Consider the following 24,670-nt stretch of genomic DNA (forward strand, 5'->3'; position numbering starts at 1 on the left):
TGAAGATTTGGTGTACTGTATTAAGGGGGGGAGGAGGGTGAATACTTATGCAATCCATTATTTTGTGTTTTATATTTGTAATTAAATTAGATCACTTTGTAGAGAGATCTGATTTCACTTTGACATGAAAGAGTCTTTTTCTGTTGATCAGTGTCAAAAAAGCCAAATTAAATCCACTGTGATTCAATGTTGTAAACAATAAAACATGAAAACTTCCGGGGAGGGGGGAAGAGTACTTTTCATGAGCACTGTACCTTTCTGAACGCACTCAAACTGACAAGGTGCAGAGGTCAAAGCCATGGTACATAAGAGCCAAAGTACCTAGGTAAAATTTTAAGTTTTAGCTACCAGCATTATTTAAAAAAAATATCAAATTTAAATAATTCAATAAGTCAAAAATCCCTACAATAATGAAAAATACATCAATACCCAAAAGCAGATCAACGCTGGTTGTTTAATGTTAAAATAATCCCTGGTAAACAGAATGCTGCAATCTCGGTAATATTACTGATAAATTTGATATACAAACATAATTTATTTTTATTCGGAACAGTGCTGGGAATAACTGTTGTTAGGAACAGAAGGAGGAAGGAAAAGGACTTTAAGGAACCGTTCCTTCTACAACTTGTCTGTGGGGGAGCCACTGGATTCTGATTGGTCGGGACCATGCTCTCGGCCATTAGTTCTTCCCGAGACATCACCTGACTGCTTCTTTTTCACTGCATGCAGTGCATAATTGACACCGCAGTTACTGATCCAAGTCCAGGAACCAAACAGCGGATTGAACAGCATTCCACTGACAGCTTCCACTGAGAATCCACCTGGGACAAGTAAAGCATAGTTAAATATTTCTCTTTCATAAAATATGAATGTTGATGCAATTCCCCCCCCCCATAGCAATGAATAAAACACCATAACCATAAATTACCAGTGAATTGTTTGTGTTACTGACCAACAAGAAATCAGCATCCATCATCAAGGACCCCCACCATCCAGGCCATGTTCTCTTCTCGCTACTACCGTTGGGCAGGAAGTACAGAACCCTCAGGTCCCACACCACTAGGCTCTGGAACAGTTATTACCCTTCAGCCATCCAGCTCCTGAACCAGGGTGGATAACTTCACTCAACTCAGCACAGAACTGATTCCACAACCTAGGGACTCACTTCCAAGGTCTCTACAACTCATGTTCTCAGTATTATTTATTTTGTTTTCTTTGCACAATGCGTCTTCTTTTGCACATAGGTTGTTTCTCAGTCTTGTATGTATAGATTCTATTGTATTTATTTTACTGTAAGTGCAAGGAAATGAACCTCTAGTGCATGATAAAATACACTCTATGTACCTTGATAATAAATGTACTTTGAGGAGTATTGCAGAGAATTGCCGATTCTATTGTGTTTTGCTGTTTTGTGGTTGCCTGCAAGTTGAATCTCATTTGCGAATGGTGTACGTACATCGATAATAAATGTACTTTGAACTTTGTCAGACTGCAATACTTTAAAATAGGAGGTGGCTTTATTCCAAAAGAATTTGTGAAAAGGAAATTCATGTTACTGTTCCAAGCAAAAACGGTTCTGCTCATTCGAGTGATTACATATAGCAGGACTGCTACAGTGGCTCTTAAGGATCTTCAGCTTTATGTCTCTCACAAGTGCTCACTGAGCCTTCTCAGCTCTCGGTGCAACGAAACCATTCCATAAACTCCATTCGAGAAAATAAAACAAAGGACCAAAAAAACACAGACTTGTTCTTCTGTAGTTAGCTTCAGACAAAGCCAAAACCTGCTCTTCTGCTCCTTGATAATATTGTTCATTGGGGGAGACCGCCTTGTCAAGCACCTCTGCTCCATCCACCAAAAGCAGAAACTCCCAACATTTTCATTCCCATCCGCTTTCCCGTTCTGACATGTCAGTCCACCGTCGGGGTGGAGGAACAAGACGCCTGGGTAGCCTCCACTCTGATCGCGTGAACAAAAGAAAACTGCAGATGCTGCTTATCAAAGTGACAGGTACAAAATGCTGGGGGGACTCGGCAGACCAGGGAAAAGAGTAAACAGTTGACGTTTTGGGCAGAAACCCTTCATTAAGACTTCAGTAAGAATATCAGTTTCTCCTTCCAGTAAAAAAAAATTCCCTCCCCCCTCTCCTCTTCCCCACTCTGGCCTTTTACCTCTTCTCACCTACCTATCACCTCCCCTTGGTGCCCCTCATCCTTCCCCTTCTCTTACGCGCCACCCTCCTTCCCGATCAGATCCCTTCTCCTCCAGCCTTTGACCTTTCCCACTCGGCTGGCTTCACCTATCACCTTCCAGCTGTCCTCCTTCCCCTCCCCCACACCTTTTTATTCTGGCATTATTTCCTTTCCTTTCCAGTCCTGATGAAGGGTCTCGGCACAAATTGTCACCTGTTTGTTCAATTCCATCGACGCTGCCTGACCTGCTGAGCTCCTCCAGCATTTTGAATGCGTCGCCTTGGATTTCCAGCATCTGCAGAATTTCTTGTTTTTATATCATATCGCTAATGGTTTTGCTGTTGTTGTTTTGTTTTATTGCTGCTTGTGTGCTCCTGCTGAATATGATGGGGATGCTGGCACTGGAATGCGTGCTGACACTTGCAGGCTGAACCCAGCACATCGTAAGGTTGTGTTGGTTATTAACGCAAACGATGATTTCACTCGATGTACATGTGATAAATAAATGAATCTGAATCTGAACATTTTAACTAAACCATGTTAGGTTTGGACTTGAATTACAATAAAGAGGTTTACAAAGTTATGATAGGGTAAAGACAAGCAGGTTTTTTTTTCAGCTGAGTTTGGGTGAGACTACAACTAGAGGTCATGGGTTAAGGGTAAAAGGTGAAATGTTTAGGGGGCACATGAGGGGGAACTTCTTCATTCAGAGGGTGGTGAGAGTGTGGAATGAGCTGCCAGTGGAAGTGGTGAATGTAGCTTCAATTTCAACATTTCAGAGAAATTTGGATAGGTACATGGAGGGGTATGGTCCGGGTACAGGTCGATGGGCTGAGGCTGATTAATAGTTCAGCACAAACTCTATGACCCACTGGATGCTAGAAATTTGTCCAGCTCTTCAGGGCCAATGAATTTTTCCAGTTCATCGATTACAAAATATATTAATATATCCATTAATAAAATAAACCATGTTGGGTGATTACAATTTCACCTTCTTAACCATAAAAACCTTTTCAATCTAACTTGCATTATACTATACTTCTGCCTTCCTCTGACAAATAAAACTAAAATTAAATAATTCACATTACTCACTGGATGTTAGAAATCTCTCCAGTTCTTCGGGGCTAATGAACTTGTCCCATTCGTGTGTCCCACTCGGTACAACTCTTAATAGGTGCTCAGCTGCTACGATTGCCATTGCATAGGACAGGAACGTTCGGTTTATTGTTGTGATAAAGAGCGATCCTTCAGGCTGCATCAAAGAGCAAAAATGATTTACCTAGAACATTACAGCACAGTACAGGCCCTTCGGCCCACAATGTCATGCCTATCTTTTAACCTACTCTATGATCAATCTAACCCATACCTCCCACGTAACCCTCCTTTTCCCTATCATCCATGTGCCAATCCAAGAGTCTCCTCTATGCCCCTAATGTATCTGCTTCTACCTCCATCCCTGGCAGCGTGCTCCACACACTCACTATTCTCTGTGTAAAATACTTACCTCTGGCATCCCCTCTATAATTTTAAGATGATTGAGGAAAGTATGTCCCCTCACATAACCCATTTCCGCTCTGAGAAAAAGTCTCTGGCAGTCTACTTGATCTGTGCCTCTTATCATCTTGTACAATGACCTAAAGCGTGTAATTAACTCATTTTGCCTCTGAACAAAAGCTGATCCTGTCTACAAATTGTAAAAGAAAGCTCAAGATCTTCACAGGTTTCTCATGATAAACAGTGTCCATAAATGGTTGCTTATAAACAAGACTCTCAGAACCACGATACTTTCAAGCAGATTTACTGTCTTGGAAACATCCTCTAAACCTAATACTGTCCCAGGATGTGGAAGCAGAGTAATCTTGGCTATTCCACTTCACAATGAAAATGGCCAAAAGTAAAGGCCAAAGGACACTCTCCCATAAAGCTGCGACTGGCGAAGCACCCGGGCAACAGTTGTTGTATGTGCAGTCTCTCCCATCTCAGCCACTGAAGCTTGTAACTCCTCCAGAGTTGTCAAGGGTCTCTTGCTGGCCTCCCTCGCTAGTCCCCTTCTTGCACAGTCACTCAGTTTTTGAGGACGGCCTGTTCTAGGCAGATTTACAGCTGTGCCATATTCTTTCCATTTCTCGATGATTGGCTTAACTGTACTCCAACGGATATTCAGTAGTGAAGTAGTGTTTATGGGTTCAATGTCCATTCAGAAATCGGATGGCAGAGGGGAAGAAGCTGTTCCTGAATCATTCAGTGCGTGTCTTCAGTCTCCTGTACCTCCTTCCTGATGATAACCCTGAGTGGTGAAGGCCCTTAATGATGAATACCACCTTTTGAGGCATCGCTCCTTGAAGATGTCCTTGATACCTTGGAGGTCAGCGCCCAGGAGGGAGCTGACTAATTTTACACCTGCCTGTAGCTTATATCAATCCTGTGTAGTAGCCCTCCCCCGACATACCAGACGGTGATGCAACCAGTTAGAATGCTCTCCACGGTACATCGGTAGAAATGTGCGGATGTCTTTGGTGATATACCAAATCTCATAGAAACATAGAAAACCCTACATAACAATACAGGCCCTTCGGCCCACAATGCTGTGCCAAACCTACTTACTTTAGAAATTACCTCAGGTTACCCATAACCCTCTCTTTTTCTAAGCTCCATGTACCTGTCCAAGAGTCTCTTAAAAGACCCTATCGTATCTGCCTCCACCACCATCACCGGCAGCCCATTCCACACACTCACCTCTCTGTGTATAAGTCTTACCCCTGACATCTCCTCTGTACCCATTTCCAAGCACCTTAAACCTGTGTCCTCTCACGATAGCCATTTCAGCCCTGGAAAAAAGCCTCTGACTATCCACACGATCAATGCCTCTCATCATCTTATACACCTCTATCAGGTCACCTCTCATCCTCCATCGCTCCAAGGAGAAAAGGCCAAGTTCACTCAACCCATTCTCATAAGACATGCTCCCCAATCCAGGCAACATCCTTGTAAATCTCCTCTGCACCCTTTCTATAGTTTCCACATCCTTCCTGTAGTGAGGTGACCAGAAATGAGTACAGTACTCCAAGTGGGGTCTGACCAGGGTCCTATATTGTTGTAACATTACTTCTCGGCTCTTGAACTCAATCCCACGATTGATGAAGGCCAATGCACCGTACACCACCTTAACCACAGAGCCAACCTGCGCAGCAGCTTTGAGTGTCCTATGGACTCGGACCCCAAGATCCCTCTGATCCTCCACACTGCCAAGAGTCTTGCCATTAATACTATATTCTGCCATCATATTTGACCTACCAAATGAACCACCTCACACTTATCTGGGCTGAACTCCATCAGCCACTGCTCAGCCCAGTTCTACATCCTATCAATGTCCTGCTGTAACCTCTGACAGCCCTGAAACTCCTAATAATCTCCTCAAACTCCTAATGAAATATAACCACTGTCATGACTTCTTCATAGCTACATCGATATGTTGGGCCCAGGTTAGATCCACAGAGATGTCGACACCGAGGAACTTGAAATTGCTCACCCTTTCCCACTTCCAAACCCTCTATGAGGACTGGTGCGTGTTCCCTTGTCCTACACTTTCTAAAGTCCACAATCAATTCTTTGGTCTTACTGACATTGAGTGCAAGGTTATTGCTGTGACACCACTCAACCTGCTGATCCATCTCATCCCTATAGACCCTCTGGTCACCATCTGAAATTCTCCCAACAGTAGTTGGGTCATCAGCAAATTTGTAGATGGCATTTGACCTGTGCCTAGCCACACAGTCATGGGTGTGAAGGGAGTAGAGCAAATACAATACAATTAGATTTTCCCCCAAAATCTTACCTTTAACACTTGTGCAGCGCATCCAATAAATGTCTCCAGGTCATTAACGTGTTCTACAACTTCAGAAGCTACAACGGCATCAAATGTACCCGTAGCCTCCATTGCCATTTCCTCCAGAGCACAGGCGGTGTACTCCACCTGTCTCGTCAGTACCGGGTCAAATGACCGGTGCAGCTCGGCTGTTCTGATGTTCTCTTCCAAAGGATCAATTCCAACGACCGCTGCTCCGAGGCGACCTAGCGGCTGAATGAGTAGAAAGCCAAAATCATTATCAGGAAGTCCATGGAAATGAATAAATGGTCAACATTTCAGCCCCAGACCCTTCAACAGGACTGGAAATATCCTTCATCAGGACATCCATGGAAATGAATAAATGGTCAACATTTCAGCCCCAGACCCTTCAACAGGACTGGAGATATCCTTCATCAGGACATCCACGGAAAGACCCTTCATCACGACATCCATGGAAATGAATAAATGGTCAACATTTCAGCCCCAGACCCTTCAACAGGACTGGAAATATCCTTCATCAGGAAGTCCATGGAAATGAATAAATGGTCAACATTTCAGCCCCAGACCCTTCAACAGGACTGGAGATATCCTTCATCAGGACATCCACGGAAAGACCCTTCATCACGACATCCATGGAAATGAATAAATGGTCAACATTTCAGCCCCAGACCCTTCAACAGGACTGGAAATATCCTTCATCAGGACATCCACGGAAAGACCCTTCATCACGACATCCATGGAAATGAATAAATGGTCAACATTTCAGCCCCAGACCCTTCAACAAGACTGGAAATATCCTTCATCAGGACATCCACGGAAAGACCCTTCATCACGACATCCATGGAAATGAATAAATGGTCAACATTTCAGCCCCAGACCCTTCAACAGGACTGGAAATATCCTTCATCAGGACATCCATGGAAAGACCCTTCATCACGACATCCATGGAAATGAATAAATGGTCAACATTTCAGCCCCAGACCCTTCAACAAGATTGGAAAGGCCCTTCATCAGGACATCCATGGAAAGACTGGAAATACACTTCATCAGGTTGACATGTTGGCCTGAGACCCTCCAACAGGACTGGAAAGGAAGAAGCCAGAATAAGAAGGTGGAGGGAGGGGAAAGAGTAGAAGCTGGCAGGTGATAGATGAGACCAGAAGGGTGTGGGCGGTCTTGCGCTGAATTAGTACAGGTTTCTTAAGGAATTAAGGAATTGAGTTCAAGTTTCTTAAGCAAGGTAATGTTGCAGCTCTATAAAACCCTGGTCAGACCACACTTGGTATTGTGCTCAACTCTGGTCGCCTCATTAGAGGAAGGACGTGGAAGCTTGAGAGAGGGTGCAGAGGAGATTTACCAGGATGCTGCCTGGATTAGAGGACATGACTTATGAAGGTAGCTCGGGCTTTTCTCTTTGGAGCACAGGAGGATGAGAGATGACTTGATAAAGGTGTACAAGATGATAAGAGGACATCGAGTGGACAGCTGGAGACCTTTTCCAGGGCGTAAATGGCTAATATGGGGAGGGGTGATTGGATGAAGGTATATGGGGGATATCAGAGATAACCTCTTTATGTTGTGGTGGTGGGCGCACGGAATATTTGATCTTCGAGTATATGAAAAGGACATTGTAGGCTGAAGGACCCGCACTATGCTGTAATGTTCTAATCTTCTGTGAAATAAATCTGATCAAAACTGTCACAAAGAATTGAGGCTCGAGTCCACTAGGGAAGTCGAAGGCCCAATGTCTGAACTGGGCTTGTTTCGTTGTTGTTCTGTTGTTGCTGCTTGGGTTGTCCCATAGACGTTACATTGGTGCCGAAATGTGCGGCGACTCTTGTGGGCTATCATCCACGTGTGTTGGTTGTTACCATCGTTAAGGGCGTTCACCACCCAGGACATGCCCTCTTGATGCACTGCCTTCTCCACTTTTTGAAGATGTCCTTGCTGGTGGGTGGGGGGGGGGGGGGGGCTGTGCATGTACTGGAGACGGCTAAGAACACAACCCTTGCACATTGGATCCTCCGTATTGAATGGATTTATCCTTCTATACTTTGTACTGCAATTTAAATGTCTTAACATATTTATTTATTTAATGGCTTAGGAAAATAAAACAACATCTGTGCAAATCCCTGCAGCATCTGGTGATCTGCAACCTCTGCCTCGGAGGCCGAGGTCAGAACATCTTTGATGAGGGTAAACTCTCGCAGGGTATCAGACTCTGATGGTGTACCTAGTAGGGCACTGAAAATCTGTCAGGGGTGTTCACGGACGTCTTTGACGTCTCACTGCTGCAGTCGGATGTTCCCACCTTCTTCAACAGGGCAATAATCGTACCAGAGCAGGGTGAGCTGCCTTAACGACTATCGCCCAGTTGCACTCACATCTACTCTGATGAAGTGCTTTGAGGGGTTTGTCATGGCCAGGATCAACTCCTGCCTAAACAAGGACCTGGACCCACTGTAATATGCCTATCGCCATAATATGCCTACAGCAGGTACAATCTCACTGGCTCTGCACTCATCATTGGATCACCTGGACAATAGCAGTACCTACGGCAGGCTGCTGTTTATTGACTAGAGCTCTGCGTTCAACACCATCATAACCTTAGTTCTAATCAACAAGCTCCAAAACCTGGGCCTCTGTAACTCCCTGTCGAACAGGATCCTCAACTAGGTCATCGGGAGACAACAGTCAGTGAAGACCGTGAATAACATTCCTCCTCGCTGACAATCAACGCAGGTGCGCCTCAATATTACATGCTTAACCCACCGCTCTCTTCTCTCTACTTCAACAACTGTGTGGCTAGGCACAGCTCAAACGACAGCAGTAAATTTGCAGACGACACAATACTTCAGGTGGTGACGAGAAGGTGTACAAATGTGAGATAGATCAGCTGGTTGAGTGGTGTCAAAGCAACAACCTTGCCCTCAATGTCAGTAAAACCAAGGAACTGATTGTGGACTTCAGGAGGGGAGGTCGAGGGAACACACACACCAGTCCTCATCGAGGGATCAGGAGTGGAATGGGTGAGCAGTTTCAAGTTTCTGGGTGTCGACATCTCTGAAGATCTATCCTGGGCCAACCTATCGATGCAGTTACAAAGAAGGCACAACAGCAGCTATATTTCACTGGGAGTTTGAGGAGACTTGGAATGGAATAAGAGTTACAGAAAAGAACAGCACAGAAACAAGCCTTTCAGCCCATCTAGTCCATGCTGAACAATTTAAAGTGCCTACCCCAACAAGGACAATAGCCCTCCATTCCACTATCATCCATGCACCTATCCAAACTTCTCTTAAACTTTGAAACTGAGCTCGCATGCACCACTTGTGCTGGCAGCTCATTCCACACTCTCACTGCCCTCTGAGTGAAAAAGGTTCCCCTCTTGCTTACCTAAAACATTTCAACTTTCACCCTCAACCTATGATCCCACCTAACCTCAGTGGAAAAAGCCTGCATCCATTTACCCCATCTGTACCACTCATAATTTGGCATAGCTTTACCAAATCTCCCCTCAATCTTCTTCATTCAGAGGAATAAAGTCCTAACCAATTAAAAAGTTCTTTATAACTCAGCTCCTCCAGTCCCGGCGACATCCTTGTAAATTTTCTCTGCTCTCTTTCAACCTTATTTATATCTTTCCTGTAGGTTGGTGACCAAAACTGCACACAATGCTCCAAATGAGGTCTCACCGACATCTTATACAACTTCAACATCTCCTGTACTCAGTACGTTGATTTATGAAGGCCAATGTGCCAAAAACTTTCTTTACAACCTTATCTACCTGTCCTGCCACTTTCTTTGAATTATGGACCCGTATTCCCAAATCCTCTGTTCTACCACACTCCTCAGTGCCCTAACATTCAGTGTGTAAGACCTGCCCTGGCTGGCCCTACCAAAGAGCAACACCTCACACTTGTCTGCGTTATATTCCATCTGCCGCTTTTCAGCCCATTTTTCCTGGTGGTTCAGATCCAGCTGCAACTTCAGATAGTCTTCCTCACTGTCCACTATACCCCCAATCTCCATGTCATCTGCAAATTTGCCGATCCAGTTAACCACATGATCATCCAGATTGTTGATATCAACGGCAAGCAACAATGGACCCAGCGGCACTCCACTAGTCACAGGCCTCCAGTCAGAGAGGCGACCATCGATCACCACTCCGCTTCTCCCACAAAACAAATGTCTAGTCCAATTTACTACCCCACCTTGAATACCAAGTGACCAACCTTCCATGTGGGAACTTGTCAGATGCTTTGCTAACATCCATGTAAACAACATCCACTCCCTTGCCTTCATCAATATTCCTGGTAACTTCCTTGAAAAATATCATTAAGTTTGGTTAGACATGACCTACCATACACAAAGCCATGCTGACTATGCCCAATCAGTCCCTGTCTATTCAAATACTCATATACATGGTCCCTTAGAATACCTTCCAATAACTTTCCCACTACTGATATCAGGCTCACCAATCCATAATTTCCTGGTTCATGTTTGGAGCCTTTCTTAAACAGCAGAACAATCCTCCAATCTTCCGGTACCCCTCCTGTCGCTACAGTTGATTTAAATTTCTCTGCTAGGGTCCCTGCAACTTCTGAACTTGCCTCCCACAGGGTCCGAGGAAACATCTCACTAGACCTTTGGGATTTATCCACCCTAATTTGCCTCAAGACAGCAAATGTCTCCTCCTCTGAAATCTGTATCGGGTCCATGAACTTGCTGCTGCTTTGCCTCGCTTAGAGTCTATATATGTGTCCATTTCTCAAGTAAATACAGATGCAAAAAACATGCATCTAAGATCTCCCCCCATCTCTTTTGGCTCTACAGATAGATTACCATTCCGATCTTCCAACTTTGTCTCTAGCAATCCTTTTGCTCTTAAAATCTCTCTAGAATCCTTTGGGATTTTCCTTCACCTTGTCTGCTAGAGAAACCTCATGCCTTCTTTTAGACCTGATTCCTTTAAGTGTTCTCTTGCGTTTCTTATACTCCATTAGCATCTCATTTGCTTCCACCTCCCTATATGCACCTCATTTTTTATGTTAACCAGGACTTCAATATTTCTTGAAAAGCAAGGTTCCCTAAACATGTTATCTTTACCTTTTATTCTAACAGGCACATACAAACTTAGTGCTCTCAAAATGTTTACTTTTGAAGGCCTCCCACTTACCAAGTACACCTTTGCCAGAAAACAGCCCGTCCCAGTCCACACTTGCCAGATCCTTTCTAATACCATCAGATTTGGCCTTTCCCCAATTTAGAATCTCATCCTGCAGACCAGACCTACATTCTTCCATATTTACTTTAAAAAGTACTGGCATTATGATCACCAGATGCAAAATGTTTCCGTACATACATTTCTGTCACCTGCCCTTTCTCATTCCCCAATAGGAAATTAGTATCACACTTTCTCTTGTTGGGACTTCCATGCACTGATTAAGGAAACTTTCCTGAACACAGTTGACAAACTCTATCCCATCTAGTCTTGCAATGTCACCGAAGATTCTCACAAATTTCTACAGATACACTGCGGAGAGCATTCTAACAGGTTGCATCACCATCTGATATGGAGGGGCCGCTGCTCAGGATCAGAAAAAACCTGCAGAAAGTTGTAAAACTCAGCCAGCTCCATCGTGGGCAACAGACTCCCCAGGCATCGAGGGCATCTTCAAAAGGCGATGCCTCAAAATGCAGCATCAATCTTTAAGGACCCCCACCACCCAGGACATGCCCTCTTCTCATTGCTAGCATCAAGGAGGAGGTACAAGAGCATGAAGACACATACCTAATGCTTTAGGAACAGCTTCTTCCCCTCCACCACCAGATTTCTGAATGGACAATGAACCCATGAACACTACCTCAAGATTTCCTTTTTTTGCTCAGTTTTGTACTACTTAATTATTTTTATAGATGCAGTCTTTCTTATTGTAACTCAGTTTTTTTAATGTTTTAGGCTCTACTGCTGCTGCAATACATATTTTGCGACATTTGCCAGTGATATTAAATCTGATTCGGATATCTTGGTACTGATTATTACTAATATTAGTAATCTGTACACAGAAAGTGAATCGGTTCACCACTTCCACAGGCATTTTCTGTACCTCACATAGTAGACCTCCTCCACAGCCAACGTCTAGAATCCGGAAACCATCAAGGGGATATCCCAAATGTGTTTTCTCACTGTACATTAATAATCTGTCTCTAGAAAGAAATTTTTAAAAAAAACAAAAATCAACCACCTTTCTCCAGAAAGCATCTTCAGAATACAACAATGTGAAAAATAAAACTGTATCTTAAGTCTGCGGTTTCAAATTCTGACTGCATATTTGTTACGGTGATATGTCCATATTCAGAAGTTATAAAATTGCCAGTGATAATCAATAATTGATCACATTGAAGCAAAAATAAAAAGTTTATATCAACTCATTAAGTAATAGCTACAGTGATACAGTATATAGGTTTTGCAATATTTTGCAGAATAAAACCAAGACTGAAACCTCCTAGAACATTCTAGAAGATGACAAAATGACAATAGTGTTGAGCTTATTCTATTTGGTCTGCATTTGACCTAGCTTGAAAGTTCAGGAGATGATTATGGGTTTGAATACTAATATGCTGAAAATAAATAAGCCTGCACTGGCTTCTCCCAGACAGGAAGACTTGAGCAAGGGCTCGCTGCCTCAGGTTTTGCAGCACGAGATTCAGGACTCGGGTGAAGAGAAATTTCTTCACTCAGAGAGTGGCGAACCTGCAGAAATCAATTTGCTGAAGGAGAACACAGAGCATAGAACATTACAGCACAGTACAGCCCAAGAAGTTGTGCCAACTTCTAGACCCGCGCCAAGATCCATCTAACCCTTCCTTCCTACATAGCCCTCCATTTTTCTTTCATCCACGTGCCTATCCAAGAGTTTATCAAATGTCCCCAATGTACGTAACTGTCCCTACCACCGCCCCGGTAATGCATTCCACACACCCACCACTCTCCGTGTAAAACCCCAGCCCCTCACATTTGTCCTACAGTTTTCTCCAATCACCTTAAAATTATGCCCTCTTGTATTAGCCATTTCTGCCCTGGGGGAAAAAATCTCCATTGTCCGCTCTATCAATGCCGCTTATCATCTTGTACACGTCTGTCAATTCACCTCTCATCCTCCTTCACTCCAAACAGAAAAGCCCTAGTCCTTCAACCTACCCTCATAAGGCATACTCACTAATCCTGGTAAATCTCCTCTGCACTCGCTCTAAAGCCTCCACGTTCTTCCCAGAGATGTCGGGGGGTAAGTTATGTGGGTTTTTAATGCAGAGAGTGGTGAGTGGGTGGAAAGGGATGTCGGGGGGTAAGTTGTGTGGGTTTTTTTAATGCAGAGAGTGGTGAGTGGGTGGAAAGGGATGTCGGGGGGTAAGTTGTGTGGGTTTTTAATGCAGAGAGTGGTGAGTGGGTGGAAAGGGATGTCGGGGGTAGGTTGTGTGGGTTTTTAATGCAGAGAGTGGTGAGTGGGTGGAAAGGGATGTCGGGGGGTAAGTTGTGTGGGTTTTTAATGCAGAGAGTGGTGAGTGGGTGGAAAGGGATGTCGGGGGGTAAGTTGTGTGGGTTTTTAATGCAGAGAGTGGTGAGTGGGTGGAAAGGGATGTCGGGGGGTAAGTTGTGTGGGTTTTTAATGCAGAGAGTGGTGAGTGGGTGGAAAGGGATGTCGGGGGGTAAGTTGTGTGGGTTTTTAATGCAGAGAGTGGTGAGTGGGTGGAAAGGGATGTCGGGGATTAAGTTGTGTGTGGTTTTTTAATGCAGAGAGTGGTGAGTGGGTGGAAAGGGATGTCGGGGATTAAGTTGTGTGGGTTTTTAATGCAGAGAGTGGTGAGTGGGTGGAAAGGGATGTCGGGGGTAAGTTGTGTGGGTTTTTAATGCAGAGAGTGGTGAGTGGGTGGAAAGGGATGTCGGGGATTAAGTTGTGTGTGGTTTTTTAATGCAGAGAGTGGTGAGTGGGTGGAAAGGGATGTCGGGGATTAAGTTGTGTGGGTTTTTAATGCAGAGAGTGGTGAGTGGGTGGAAAGGGATGTCGGGGGTAAGTTGTGTGGGTTTTTAATGCAGAGAGTGGTGAGTGGGTGGAAAGGGATGTCGGGGGTAGGTTGTGTGTGTGGTTTTTTATGCAGAGAGTGGTGAGTGGGTGGAAAGGGATGTCGGGGGGTAAGTTGTGTGGGTTTTTAATGCAGAGAGTGGTGAGTGGGTGGAAAGGGATGTCGGGGGGTAAGTTGTGTGGGTTTTTAATGCAGAGAGTGGTGAGTGGGTGGAAAGGGATGTCGGGGGTAAGTTGTGTGGGTTTTTAATGCAGAGAGTGGTGAGTGGGTGGAAAGGGATGTCGGGGGGTAAGTTGTGTGGGTTTTTAATGCAGAGAGTGGTGAGTGGGTGGAAAGGGATGTCGGGGGTAAGTTGTGTGGGTTTTTAATGCAGAGAGTGGTGAGTGGGTGGAAAGGGATGTCGGGGGGTAAGTTGTGTGGGTTTTTAATGCAGAGAGTGGTGAGTGGGTGGAAAGGGATGTCGGGGGTAGGTTGTGTGGGTTTTTAATGCAGAGAGTGGTGAGTGGGTGGAAAGGGATGTCGGGGGGTAAGTTGTGTGGGTTTTTAATGCAGAGAGTGGTGAGTGGGTGGAAAGGGATGTCGGGGGTTAAGTTGTGTGGGTTTTTAATGCAGAGAGTGGTGAGTGGGTGGAAAGGGATGTCGGGGGGTAAGTTGTGTGGGTTTTTAATGCAGAGAGTGGTGAGTGGGTGGAAAGGGATGTCGGGGGGTAAGTTGTGTGGGTTTTTAATGCAGAGAGTGGTGAGTGGGTGGAAAGGGATGTCGGGGGTAAGTTGTGTGGGTTTTTAATGCAGAGAGTGGTGAGTGGGTGGAAAGGGATGTCGGGGGTTAAGTTGTGTGGGTTTTTAATGCAGAGAGTGGTGAGTGGGTGGAAAGGGATGTCGGGGGTAAGTTGTGTGGGTTTTTAATGCAGAGAGTGGTGAGTGGGTGGAAAGGGATGTCGGGGGTAAGTTGTGTGGGTTTTTAATGCAGAGAGTGGTGAGTGGGTGGAAAGGGATGTCGGGGGTAAGTTGTGTGGGTTTTTAATGCAGAGAGTGGTGAGTGGGTGGAAAGGGATGTCGGGGGGTAAGTTGTGTGGGTTTTTAATGCAGAGAGTGGTGAGTGGGTGGAAAGGGATGTCGGGGGGTAAGTTGTGTGGGTTTTTTAATGCAGAGAGTGGTGAGTGGGTGGAAAGGGATGTCGGGGGGTAAGTTGTGTGGGTTTTTAATGCAGAGAGTGGTGAGTGGGTGGAAAGGGATGTCGGGGGGTAAGTTGTGTGGGTTTTTAATGCAGAGAGTGGTGAGTGGGTGGAAAGGGATGTCGGGGGGTAAGTTGTGTGGGTTTTTTAATGCAGAGAGTGGTGAGTGGGTGGAAAGGGATGTCGGGGGGTAAGTTGTGTGGGTTTTTAATGCAGAGAGTGGTGAGTGGGTGGAAAGGGATGTCGGGGATTAAGTTGTGTGTGGTTTTTTGATGCAGAGAGTGGTGAGTGGGTGGAAAGGGATGTCGGGGATTAAGTTGTGTGTGGTTTTTTAATGCAGAGAGTGGTGAGTGGGTGGAAAGGGATGTCGGGGATTAAGTTGTGTGGGTTTTTAATGCAGAGAGTGGTGAGTGGGTGGAAAGGGATGTCGGGGGTTAAGTTGTGTGGGTTTTTAATGCAGAGAGTGGTGAGTGGGTGGAAAGGGATGTCGGGGGTAGGTTGTGTGGGTTTTTAATGCAGAGAGTGGTGAGTGGGTGGAAAGGGATGTCGGGGGGTAGGTTGTGTGGGTTTTTAATGCAGAGAGTGGTGAGTGGGTGGAAAGGGATGTCGGGGGTAGGTTGTGTGGGTTTTTAATGCAGAGAGTGGTGAGTGGGTGGAAAGGGATGTCGGGGGTAGGTTGTGTGGGTTTTTAATGCAGAGAGTGGTGAGTGGGTGGAAAGGGATGTCGGGGGGTAAGTTGTGTGGGTTTTTAATGCAGAGAGTGGTGAGTGGGTGGAAAGGGATGTCGGGGGGTAAGTTGTGTGGGTTTTTAATGCAGAGAGTGGTGAGTGGGTGGAAAGGGATGTCGGGGGTAAGTTGTGTGGGTTTTTAATGCAGAGAGTGGTGAGTGGGTGGAAAGGGATGTCGGGGGGTAAGTTGTGTGGGTTTTTAATGCAGAGAGTGGTGAGTGGGTGGAAAGGGATGTCGGGGGTAAGTTGTGTGGGTTTTTAATGCAGAGAGTGGTGAGTGGGTGGAAAGGGATGTCGGGGGGTAAGTTGTGTGGGTTTTTAATGCAGAGAGTGGTGAGTGGGTGGAAAGGGATGTCGGGGGGTAAGTTGTGTGGGTTTTTAATGCAGAGAGTGGTGAGTGGGTGGAAAGGGATGTCGGGGGGTAAGTTGTGTGGGTTTTTAATGCAGAGAGTGGTGAGTGGGTGGAAAGGGATGTCGGGGGGTAAGTTGTGTGGGTTTTTTAATGCAGAGAGTGGTGAGTGGGTGGAAAGGGATGTCGGGGATTAAGTTGTGTGGGTTTTTAATGCAGAGAGTGGTGAGTGGGTGGAAAGGGATGTCGGGGGGTAAGTTGTGTGTGTGGTTTTTTAATGCAGAGAGTGGTGAGTGGGTGGAAAGGGATGTCGGGGGTAGGTTGTGTGGGTTTTTAATGCAGAGAGTGGTGAGTGGGTGGAAAGGGATGTCGGGGGGTAGGTTGTGTGGTTTTTTATGCAGAGAGTGGTGAGTGGGTGGAAAGGGATGTCGGGGGGTAAGTTGTGTGGGTTTTTAATGCAGAGAGTGGTGAGTGGGTGGAAAGGGATGTCGGGGGGTAAGTTGTGTGGGTTTTTTAATGCAGAGAGTGGTGAGTGGGTGGAAAGGGATGTCGGGGGGTAAGTTGTGTGGGTTTTTAATGCAGAGAGTGGTGAGTGGGTGGAAAGGGATGTCGGGGATTAAGTTGTGTGTGGTTTTTTATGCAGAGAGTGGTGAGTGGGTGGAAAGGGATGTCGGGGGGTAGGTTGTGTGGGTTTTTAATGCAGAGAGTGGTGAGTGGGTGGAAAGGGATGTCGGGGGTAAGTTGTGTGGGTTTTTAATGCAGAGAGTGGTGAGTGGGTGGAAAGGGATGTCGGGGATTAAGTTGTGTGTGGGTTTTTAATGCAGAGAGTGGTGAGTGGGTGGAAAGGGATGTCGGGGGGTAAGTTGTGTGGGTTTTTAATGCAGAGAGTGGTGAGTGGGTGGAAAGGGATGTCGGGGGGTAGGTTGTGTGTGGTTTTTTTATGCAGAGAGTGGTGAGTGGGTGGAAAGGGATGTCGGGGGGTAAGTTGTGTGGGTTTTTAATGCAGAGAGTGGTGAGTGGGTGGAAAGGGATGTCGGGGGTAAGTTGTGTGGGTTTTTTAATGCAGAGAGTGGTGAGTGGGTGGAAAGGGATGTCGGGGGGTAAGTTGTGTGGGTTTTTAATGCAGAGAGTGGTGAGTGGGTGGAAAGGGATGTCGGGGGGTAAGTTGTGTGGGTTTTTAATGCAGAGAGTGGTGAGTGGGTGGAAAGGGATGTCGGGGGGTAAGTTGTGTGGGTTTTTAATGCAGAGAGTGGTGAGTGGGTGGAAAGGGATGTCGGGGGGTAAGTTGTGTGGGTTTTTTAATGCAGAGAGTGGTGAGTGGGTGGAAAGGGATGTCGGGGGTAAGTTGTGTGGGTTTTTAATGCAGAGAGTGGTGAGTGGGTGGAAAGGGATGTCGGGGGGTAAGTTGTGTGGGTTTTTAATGCAGAGAGTGGTGAGTGGGTGGAAAGGGATGTCGGGGGTAGGTTGTGTGGGTTTTTAATGCAGAGAGTGGTGAGTGGGTGGAAAGGGATGTCGGGGGGTAAGTTGTGTGGGTTTTTTAATGCAGAGAGTGGTGAGTGGGTGGAAAGGGATGTCGGGGGGTAAGTTGTGTGGGTTTTTAATGCAGAGAGTGGTGAGTGGGTGGAAAGGGATGTCGGGGGTAAGTTGTGTGGGTTTTTAATGCAGAGAGTGGTGAGTGGGTGGAAAGGGATGTCGGGGGTAAGTTGTGTGGGTTTTTAATGCAGAGAGTGGTGAGTGGGTGGAAAGGGATGTCGGGGATTAAGTTGTGTGGGTTTTTTAATGCAGAGAGTGGTGAGTGGGTGGAAAGGGATGTCGGGGGGTAAGTTGTGTGGGTTTTTAATGCAGAGAGTGGTGAGTGGGTGGAAAGGGATGTCGGGGGTAAGTTGTGTGGGTTTTTTAATGCAGAGAGTGGTGAGTGGGTGGAAAGGGATGTCGGGGGGTAAGTTGTGTGGGTTTTTAATGCAGAGAGTGGTGAGTGGGTGGAAAGGGATGTCGGGGGGTAAGTTGTGTGGGTTTTTAATGCAGAGAGTGGTGAGTGGGTGGAAAGGGATGTCGGGGATTAAGTTGTGTGGGTTTTTAATGCAGAGAGTGGTGAGTGGGTGGAAAGGGATGTCGGGGGGTAAGTTGTGTGGGTTTTTAATGCAGAGAGTGGTGAGTGGGTGGAAAGGGATGTCGGGGGGTAAGTTGTGTGGGTTTTTAATGCAGAGAGTGGTGAGTGGGTGGAAAGGGATGTCGGGGATTAAGTTGTGTGTGGTTTTTAATGCAGAGAGTGGTGAGTGGGTGGAAAGGGATGTCGGGGGGTAAGTTGTGTGGGTTTTTAATGCAGAGAGTGGTGAGTGGGTGGAAAGGGATGTCGGGGGTAAGTTGTGTGGGTTTTTAATGCAGAGAGTGGTGAGTGGGTGGAAAGGGATGTCGGGGGTAAGTTGTGTGGGTTTTTAATGCAGAGAGTGGTGAGTGGGTGGAAAGGGATGTCGGGGGGTAAGTTGTGTGTGGTTTTTAATGCAGAGAGTGGTGAGTGGGTGGAAAGGGATGTCGGGGGGTAAGTTGTGTGGGTTTTTAATGCAGAGAGTGGTGAGTGGGTGGAAAGGGATGTCGGGGGGTAAGTTGTGTGGGTTTTTTAATGCAGAGAGTGGTGAGTGGGTGGAAAGGGATGTCGGGGGGTAAGTTGTGTGGGTTTTTAATGCAGAGAGTGGTGAGTGGGTGGAAAGGGATGTCGGGGGGTAAGTTGTGTGGGTTTTTAATGCAGAGAGTGGTGAGTGGGTGGAAAGGGATGTCGGGGATTAAGTTGTGTGTGGTTTTTAATGCAGAGAGTGGTGAGTGGGTGGAAAGGGATGTCGGGGGGTAAGTTGTGTGGGTTTTTAATGCAGAGAGTGGTGAGTGGGTGGAAAGGGATGTCGGGGGGTAAGTTGTGTGGGTTTTTAATGCAGAGAGTGGTGAGTGGGTGGAAAGGGATGTCGGGGGAGGCAGATACGATAGTGTCTTTTAAGAGTCTCCTGGACAAGTACATGGAGCTCAGAGTAACCCCAGGTAATTTCTAAGGTAAGGACATGTTCAGTACAGCTTTGTGGGTCAAAGGGCCTGTACTGTGCGGTAGGTTTTCTATGTTTCCAGAATGAAGCTACCAGAACTGAACCCAATATTCCAAGCGTGGTCTAGCCGGAGTTTTATAGAACTGCAATATTACCCCCCCCCCCCCCCCGACTAATGAAGACTAACACACCAGATGCCTTCTTAACCACCCTGTTAACTTTTTAGAAGGAAAAGACATCACGGCATTGATGAGTGGTAATATCGTACTTATCATATTGAATGATAGAGCAGACTTGAAGATGCAAAGTCCTATTTTTTATGTAAGACAAGCACGTAGATGTTTGTTAGGATGCAAGGCACTGGCCATGTGTAAAAAGATGAAATTACAGTGTTAGTAGCTTGTCTATTGGAACCAATAAATATTAAGCAATCAAAATAATGGAAGACAAAACATTTTAATAAAATAAACAATGAAAAGTATAAATTCTCACATGAATCTCTATGAAGAATAGCGCTACTACGGTTTTGCGTACGACAAAGTAACTTTTTGCAACAAGTATTAAGCACATCATAAACACAAGATTCTGTAGATGCTGGAAATCCCGAGCAACACACACAAAATGCTGGAGGAACTCAGCAGGTCAGGCAGCATCTACGGAGGGGAATAAATGGTTGATGTTTTGGGTTCAGACCCTGGAAAGGCGGTGGGGGAGCCAGAATAAGGAGTGGAGGGAGCTGAGGAAGTACTAGCTGCCCGGTGTTGGTGAGAGCAGATGAGGGGGTAAGGTGGGTGGATGAAGTGTGAAGTTGGGAGGTGACAGGTGGAAGGAGTAAAGGCCTGAAGAAGGAACCTGATGGGAAGCCATTGCCAATGGGAGAAAGGAAAGGAGGAGGGGCACCAGAGGAAGCTGATGGGCAGGTGAGGAAAAGGATAAGAGGGGAGCAAGAATGGGGGGAATGGAAAAAAGAAAGAAAGGGGGAAGGGGAGAAATAACCAGAAGTTGGACTACTTGATCTGTCCATGCTAGCTGGCTGGAGGCTATCCAGACAGAATATGAGGTGTTGTTCCTCCAACCCGAGTGTGGCCTCATCGCGGAAGCAGAGCAGGCAAGTCGGAATGGGAACGGGAAGCAGGATTGCAACGGACAACCCAGGAAGGACACATGTCTGTGATAGGGAGTCTGGGTGAGCCAAGCAATTCCCACATTTACAAGTAGCACAAGCTGTTGAACAGGAAGGCGATCGTACCGGATAAAAGGGACGCGGAGGTCATTCAATGAATGTAGAGCTGCAAATTCTCCATTTCTGTCCCACCACTTTTGTGACAAGGCCTGAAACTTCTTCATTTCGCCAGGTTCCACAGTTGTCTTTGACGCGCTGTACATCCTAGTAAGGCAAAGAAGCAACACCTCAGACCTTCTTCAGATCTAACATGGTTTGCCTATCAAGATGATAGAAGTTCAAGATTCAAGACTATTTAATGTCATTTTCTGTACACAAGCGTAAAGGAGAATGATATAATTGTTATTCCGGATCCAATTCAGCACAAAACAAAATCACCATAAAGAACACAATAATAAAGAAAAAACACTATAAACATAAATACATTTAATAGCTGTTATTCATAGATTGATTTCACGTCCATAAAGTGACGTTAGGCACAGGAGCATCTGAACGTAAGGTGACTGATAGGGAATGATGAAGTAGTGGTGGTTGGGGGAGTAGAGGGGTGGGTTAGTGGGTGGAGGTGTTGATCGGCCTCACTGCTTGGGGAAAGGAACTGTTTTTGAGCCAGGTGGTCCTGGTCTAGATGCTGCATAGCCTCCTCCTAGACGGGAGAGGAACTAACAGTCCACGACCAGGGTCGGTGGAATCCTTTATCACGTTACTGGCCCTTTCAGTATATATGACCTTTTAGCGGGAGGCTGCCGCAGGTGTAACTTTCTGTTGTCAAATCTGAACTGGTAAATAGTTTAAGAGCCAAGAGGTAAAGTTGGAGCTATACAGGACCCTGGTCAGACCCCACATGAAGTACTGTGCTCAGTTCCGGTCGCCTCACTACAGGAAGGATGTGGAAACCATAGAAAGGGTGTAGAGGAGATTAACAAGGATGTTGCCTGGATTGGGGAGCATGCCTTATGAGAATAGGTTGAGTGAACTCAGCCTTTTTTCCTTGGAGCGACGGAGGATGAGAGGTGACCTGATAGAGGCGTATAAGATGATGAAAGGCATTGATCATGTGGATAGTCAGAGGCTTTTACCCAGGGGTGAAATGGTTGCCACAAGAAGACACAGGTTTAAGGTGCTGGGGAGTATGTACAGAGAAGATGTCGGGGGTAAGTTTTTTTTACTTAGAGTGGTGAGTGCGTGGAATGGGCTGCCGGCAACGGTGGTGGAGGCGGATACGATAGGGTCTTTTAAGAGACTTTTGGATAGGTACATGGAGCTTAGAAAAATAGAGGGCTATGGGTAAGCCTAGTAATTTCTAAGGTAAGGGCATGTTTGGCACAACTTAGTGGACCGAAGGGCCTGTATTGTCTCTGTAGGTTTTCTGTTCCTAAATAGGTTTATTATTGTCACATGCATGAGGTACAATGAAAGACTTGTTTTGCATATCATCCGTGCAGATCTATTCATGACACAGTGCGGCGAGGTAGAGCAAAATAAAAGAACAATGCAGAATAAAGTGTAACAGCTACAGAAAAAGTGCAGTGCAGGCAGACAGTAAAGTATAAGCTCCTAACAAGGGAGATTCTAAAAGATCAGTCCATACACCAGTATATCAAGGGAAAATTAAAACAGAATTCGCAATAAACTCACAGTTACAGAGAAAGTGCGGGCAGGTACAATAAAGTACAAGGTACATCAAGAGTTCTACAGCTCAGTCCTCTGCAGAATTGACAGGAGCCTTTAAAAGCTTACCACAGCGAAAGGTGAAATGATATTTCTCATGGAGAATAACATTTTGATTCACAAAGTACTTCAATTTTGGGGATGATGTAATAATTCTGAACAAAATGATTGCCTGATAACCAATGAGGAATTAATATAGGCAGGCACCTCAATATACGACAGGCCTCCTCCCCCATCTCAGCCCCTGGGGGTATCAGAACAGGAGTACGCATGCACGTTGGTTCCTTAGAATCCATTAGCCAAATTAGATGACCAGCACGAGCAGGTAGGGTATTGATGCTACGTCACTGGCCTGTCTCTCATCAAAATGTCATCATGGTCACTAATGCTTGCAGCCTTTGAAATGTTTCAAAACAAAAACAATCTATAGCTACTTCTGTGTGGTCGTGTCACGGCCTGGTGTGGAGGTGCCAGTGCACAGGATCACGAGAGGCTGTGTAGGGTTAGAGACTCAGCCAGCACCATCTCAGGCATCAGCCTCCCCAGCATCGAGGATCACGGAATTAAGGGAAGAAGGCAGAGAAAGGAAGGAAGGTTGTGGACAGAGGAGGGGAAAAGTAGGGGTGAGGGACTTCCAGAATGGGGGGGGGGCAGAAATAAAGGGCAAACAAAGGGGAGAGACTACCACAAGGCCCGGACACCATTCCCACACTGATATCTCTATCCTTGCCCTCTTGTACAGCCATGCTGAGGCCAAACGCAGGTCGGAGGAGGAACACCTCGACTGCCTCTGGGTGGCCTCCAACCTGATACACGAACATTGATTCCTCTCCACTCCCCTCTGTTATCCCTACCATCCTCGTTTCTCCCTCATTCTGGTGGGGTCTCACCTCTTCTCTTCCCCTCATGATGTCCCTCCTCCTTCCTTTTCTCCCAAGATCCATTCTCCTCTCCTAGCAGATTCCTGCCTCTTCCACCTATCGCCTCCCAGCTTCCCGCATCATCGCCAACCACCTACCGTCCCCCTCACCTGCACTCACCTATCACCCACCAGCTTGTACTAAAACACCCCCCACCACCACCCACCAATCTACCTTCTTCACCCCTTCCTTTCCAGTCCTAATGAACAGTCTCAGGCAAAACATCGAATTTTTATTCCTCACCTTAGATGCTGCCAGACCTGATGATGTGTGTGTGTGTGTGTGTGTGGGGTGTGTGATTGTGTGTGTGTGTGGAGTGTGTGTGTGAGGTGTGGGGGGGGTGGGGTGTGTGGGGGGGGGTGGGGTGTATGTGGGTGTGTGTGTTGTGTGAGTGTGTGTGTCTGTGTGTGTGGGGGTGTGTGTGAGTGTGTTGGGGGTGTCTGTGTGTGTGTGTATGGGGGGTATGTGGGTGTGTGTGTGGGGGGTGTGTGTTGTGTGAGTGTGTGTGTCTGTGTGTGTGGGGGTGTGTGAGTGTGTTGGGGGGTGTGAGTGTGTGTGTGGGGGTGTCTCTGTGTGTGTATGGGGGGAATGTGGGTGTGTGTGGGGGGTGTGTGTGTTGTGTGGGGGGGGTGTGAGTGTAAGTGGGGGGTTGTGCGTGTGTGTGTGTGTGTGGGTTGTTCTGGATTTCCAGCATCTGCAGAATCCTTTGTGTCTCTAAACTCCTTACCACGTTTTCTTTCCCCAATAACTTCAAAGTTTATACTTCTCGCTGCAGTCGCCACCCAATGACCTAATGTACCCGTTGCAAGGACGATTGCTGCTCGTAAAGGGCATTTGATACTGACTGAGCAGCTCCGGAGGGCGAGATCCTCCGCAAGTGATCGCGCTGACAAACTGCCCACCCCTGGGTGGGGGTGGGACTCGGTCCCGGGAGGAGAGGAGCTTCTCACCGGACGCCGGAGCGGAGGCCGGCCGTGCTCGGCGCCTCTCCGCAGTTCGCCCCGAGCCGGAGCCGGAGCCGGAGCCGGAGCAGCGCCCGCCGCACAGCCATCGCAGCGCAGAGAGACGGCAGGACCCGGCTCCGGAACCACAGCGCTCTCCAGCCGCGGCTCCTCTCCGATTACAATCCGGCGGAGAAACAGGCAGCCGACAGCTCGGCCCCCGGAGAGAAACCAGAATCGGGTTTAATGTCACTGGGGGGCGTCCTGAAATTCGCTGTTTTAGGTTTATTGGTTGACATTTGGTTTATTTAAATTACAATGAGAAATATATATAACATTAATTTAAATAAGAAGTGCAAACAAGGTTCCTTAAGGTCACAGCCTGGGGTGGTAATGGGGACAAGCTCCCACTAATGTTAAATGCTCCCAATGGCGGGCGCCTCAAAGTCCAGCCCCTGGTATTCACATGTGGCTGAGCGACCAAACCCGGCGGAACCGTTCCTACTGACAGGAGAAGGGGCAAAGGCGGTTTTCTGGCGCCTTAAAACCAG

The 24,670-nt window shown here is 46.6% G+C and overlaps 1 protein-coding gene across 2 annotated transcripts; it reads right to left on the reverse strand.

Annotated features, from left to right (window-relative positions):
* Positions 1-435: 435 nt before the first annotated feature.
* On the reverse strand, positions 436-24,266 carry coq3 (coenzyme Q3 methyltransferase). Of its 2 annotated transcripts, none has more exons than XM_073055737.1 (6): positions 24,129-24,266; positions 20,654-20,791; positions 12,150-12,249; positions 6,028-6,270; positions 3,285-3,444; positions 436-821 (listed from the first exon to the last, which is right to left on the reverse strand). In XM_073055737.1, exons 1-6 carry the CDS (start codon positions 24,227-24,229, stop codon positions 619-621), a joined length of 945 nt encoding a protein of 314 aa, XP_072911838.1. In that variant the 5' UTR covers positions 24,230-24,266; the 3' UTR covers positions 436-618. The 2 variants fall into 2 exon arrangements, with proteins under 2 accessions (XP_072911838.1, XP_072911839.1); XM_073055738.1 differs by lacking the exon at positions 24,129-24,266 and adding an exon at positions 23,906-23,990.
* Between the last annotated feature and the right edge of the window lie 404 nt (positions 24,267-24,670).

This window comes from Hemitrygon akajei, chromosome 9 (genome assembly GCF_048418815.1).
Source record: "Hemitrygon akajei chromosome 9, sHemAka1.3, whole genome shotgun sequence".
NCBI lineage: Eukaryota > Metazoa > Chordata > Chondrichthyes > Myliobatiformes > Dasyatidae > Hemitrygon > Hemitrygon akajei.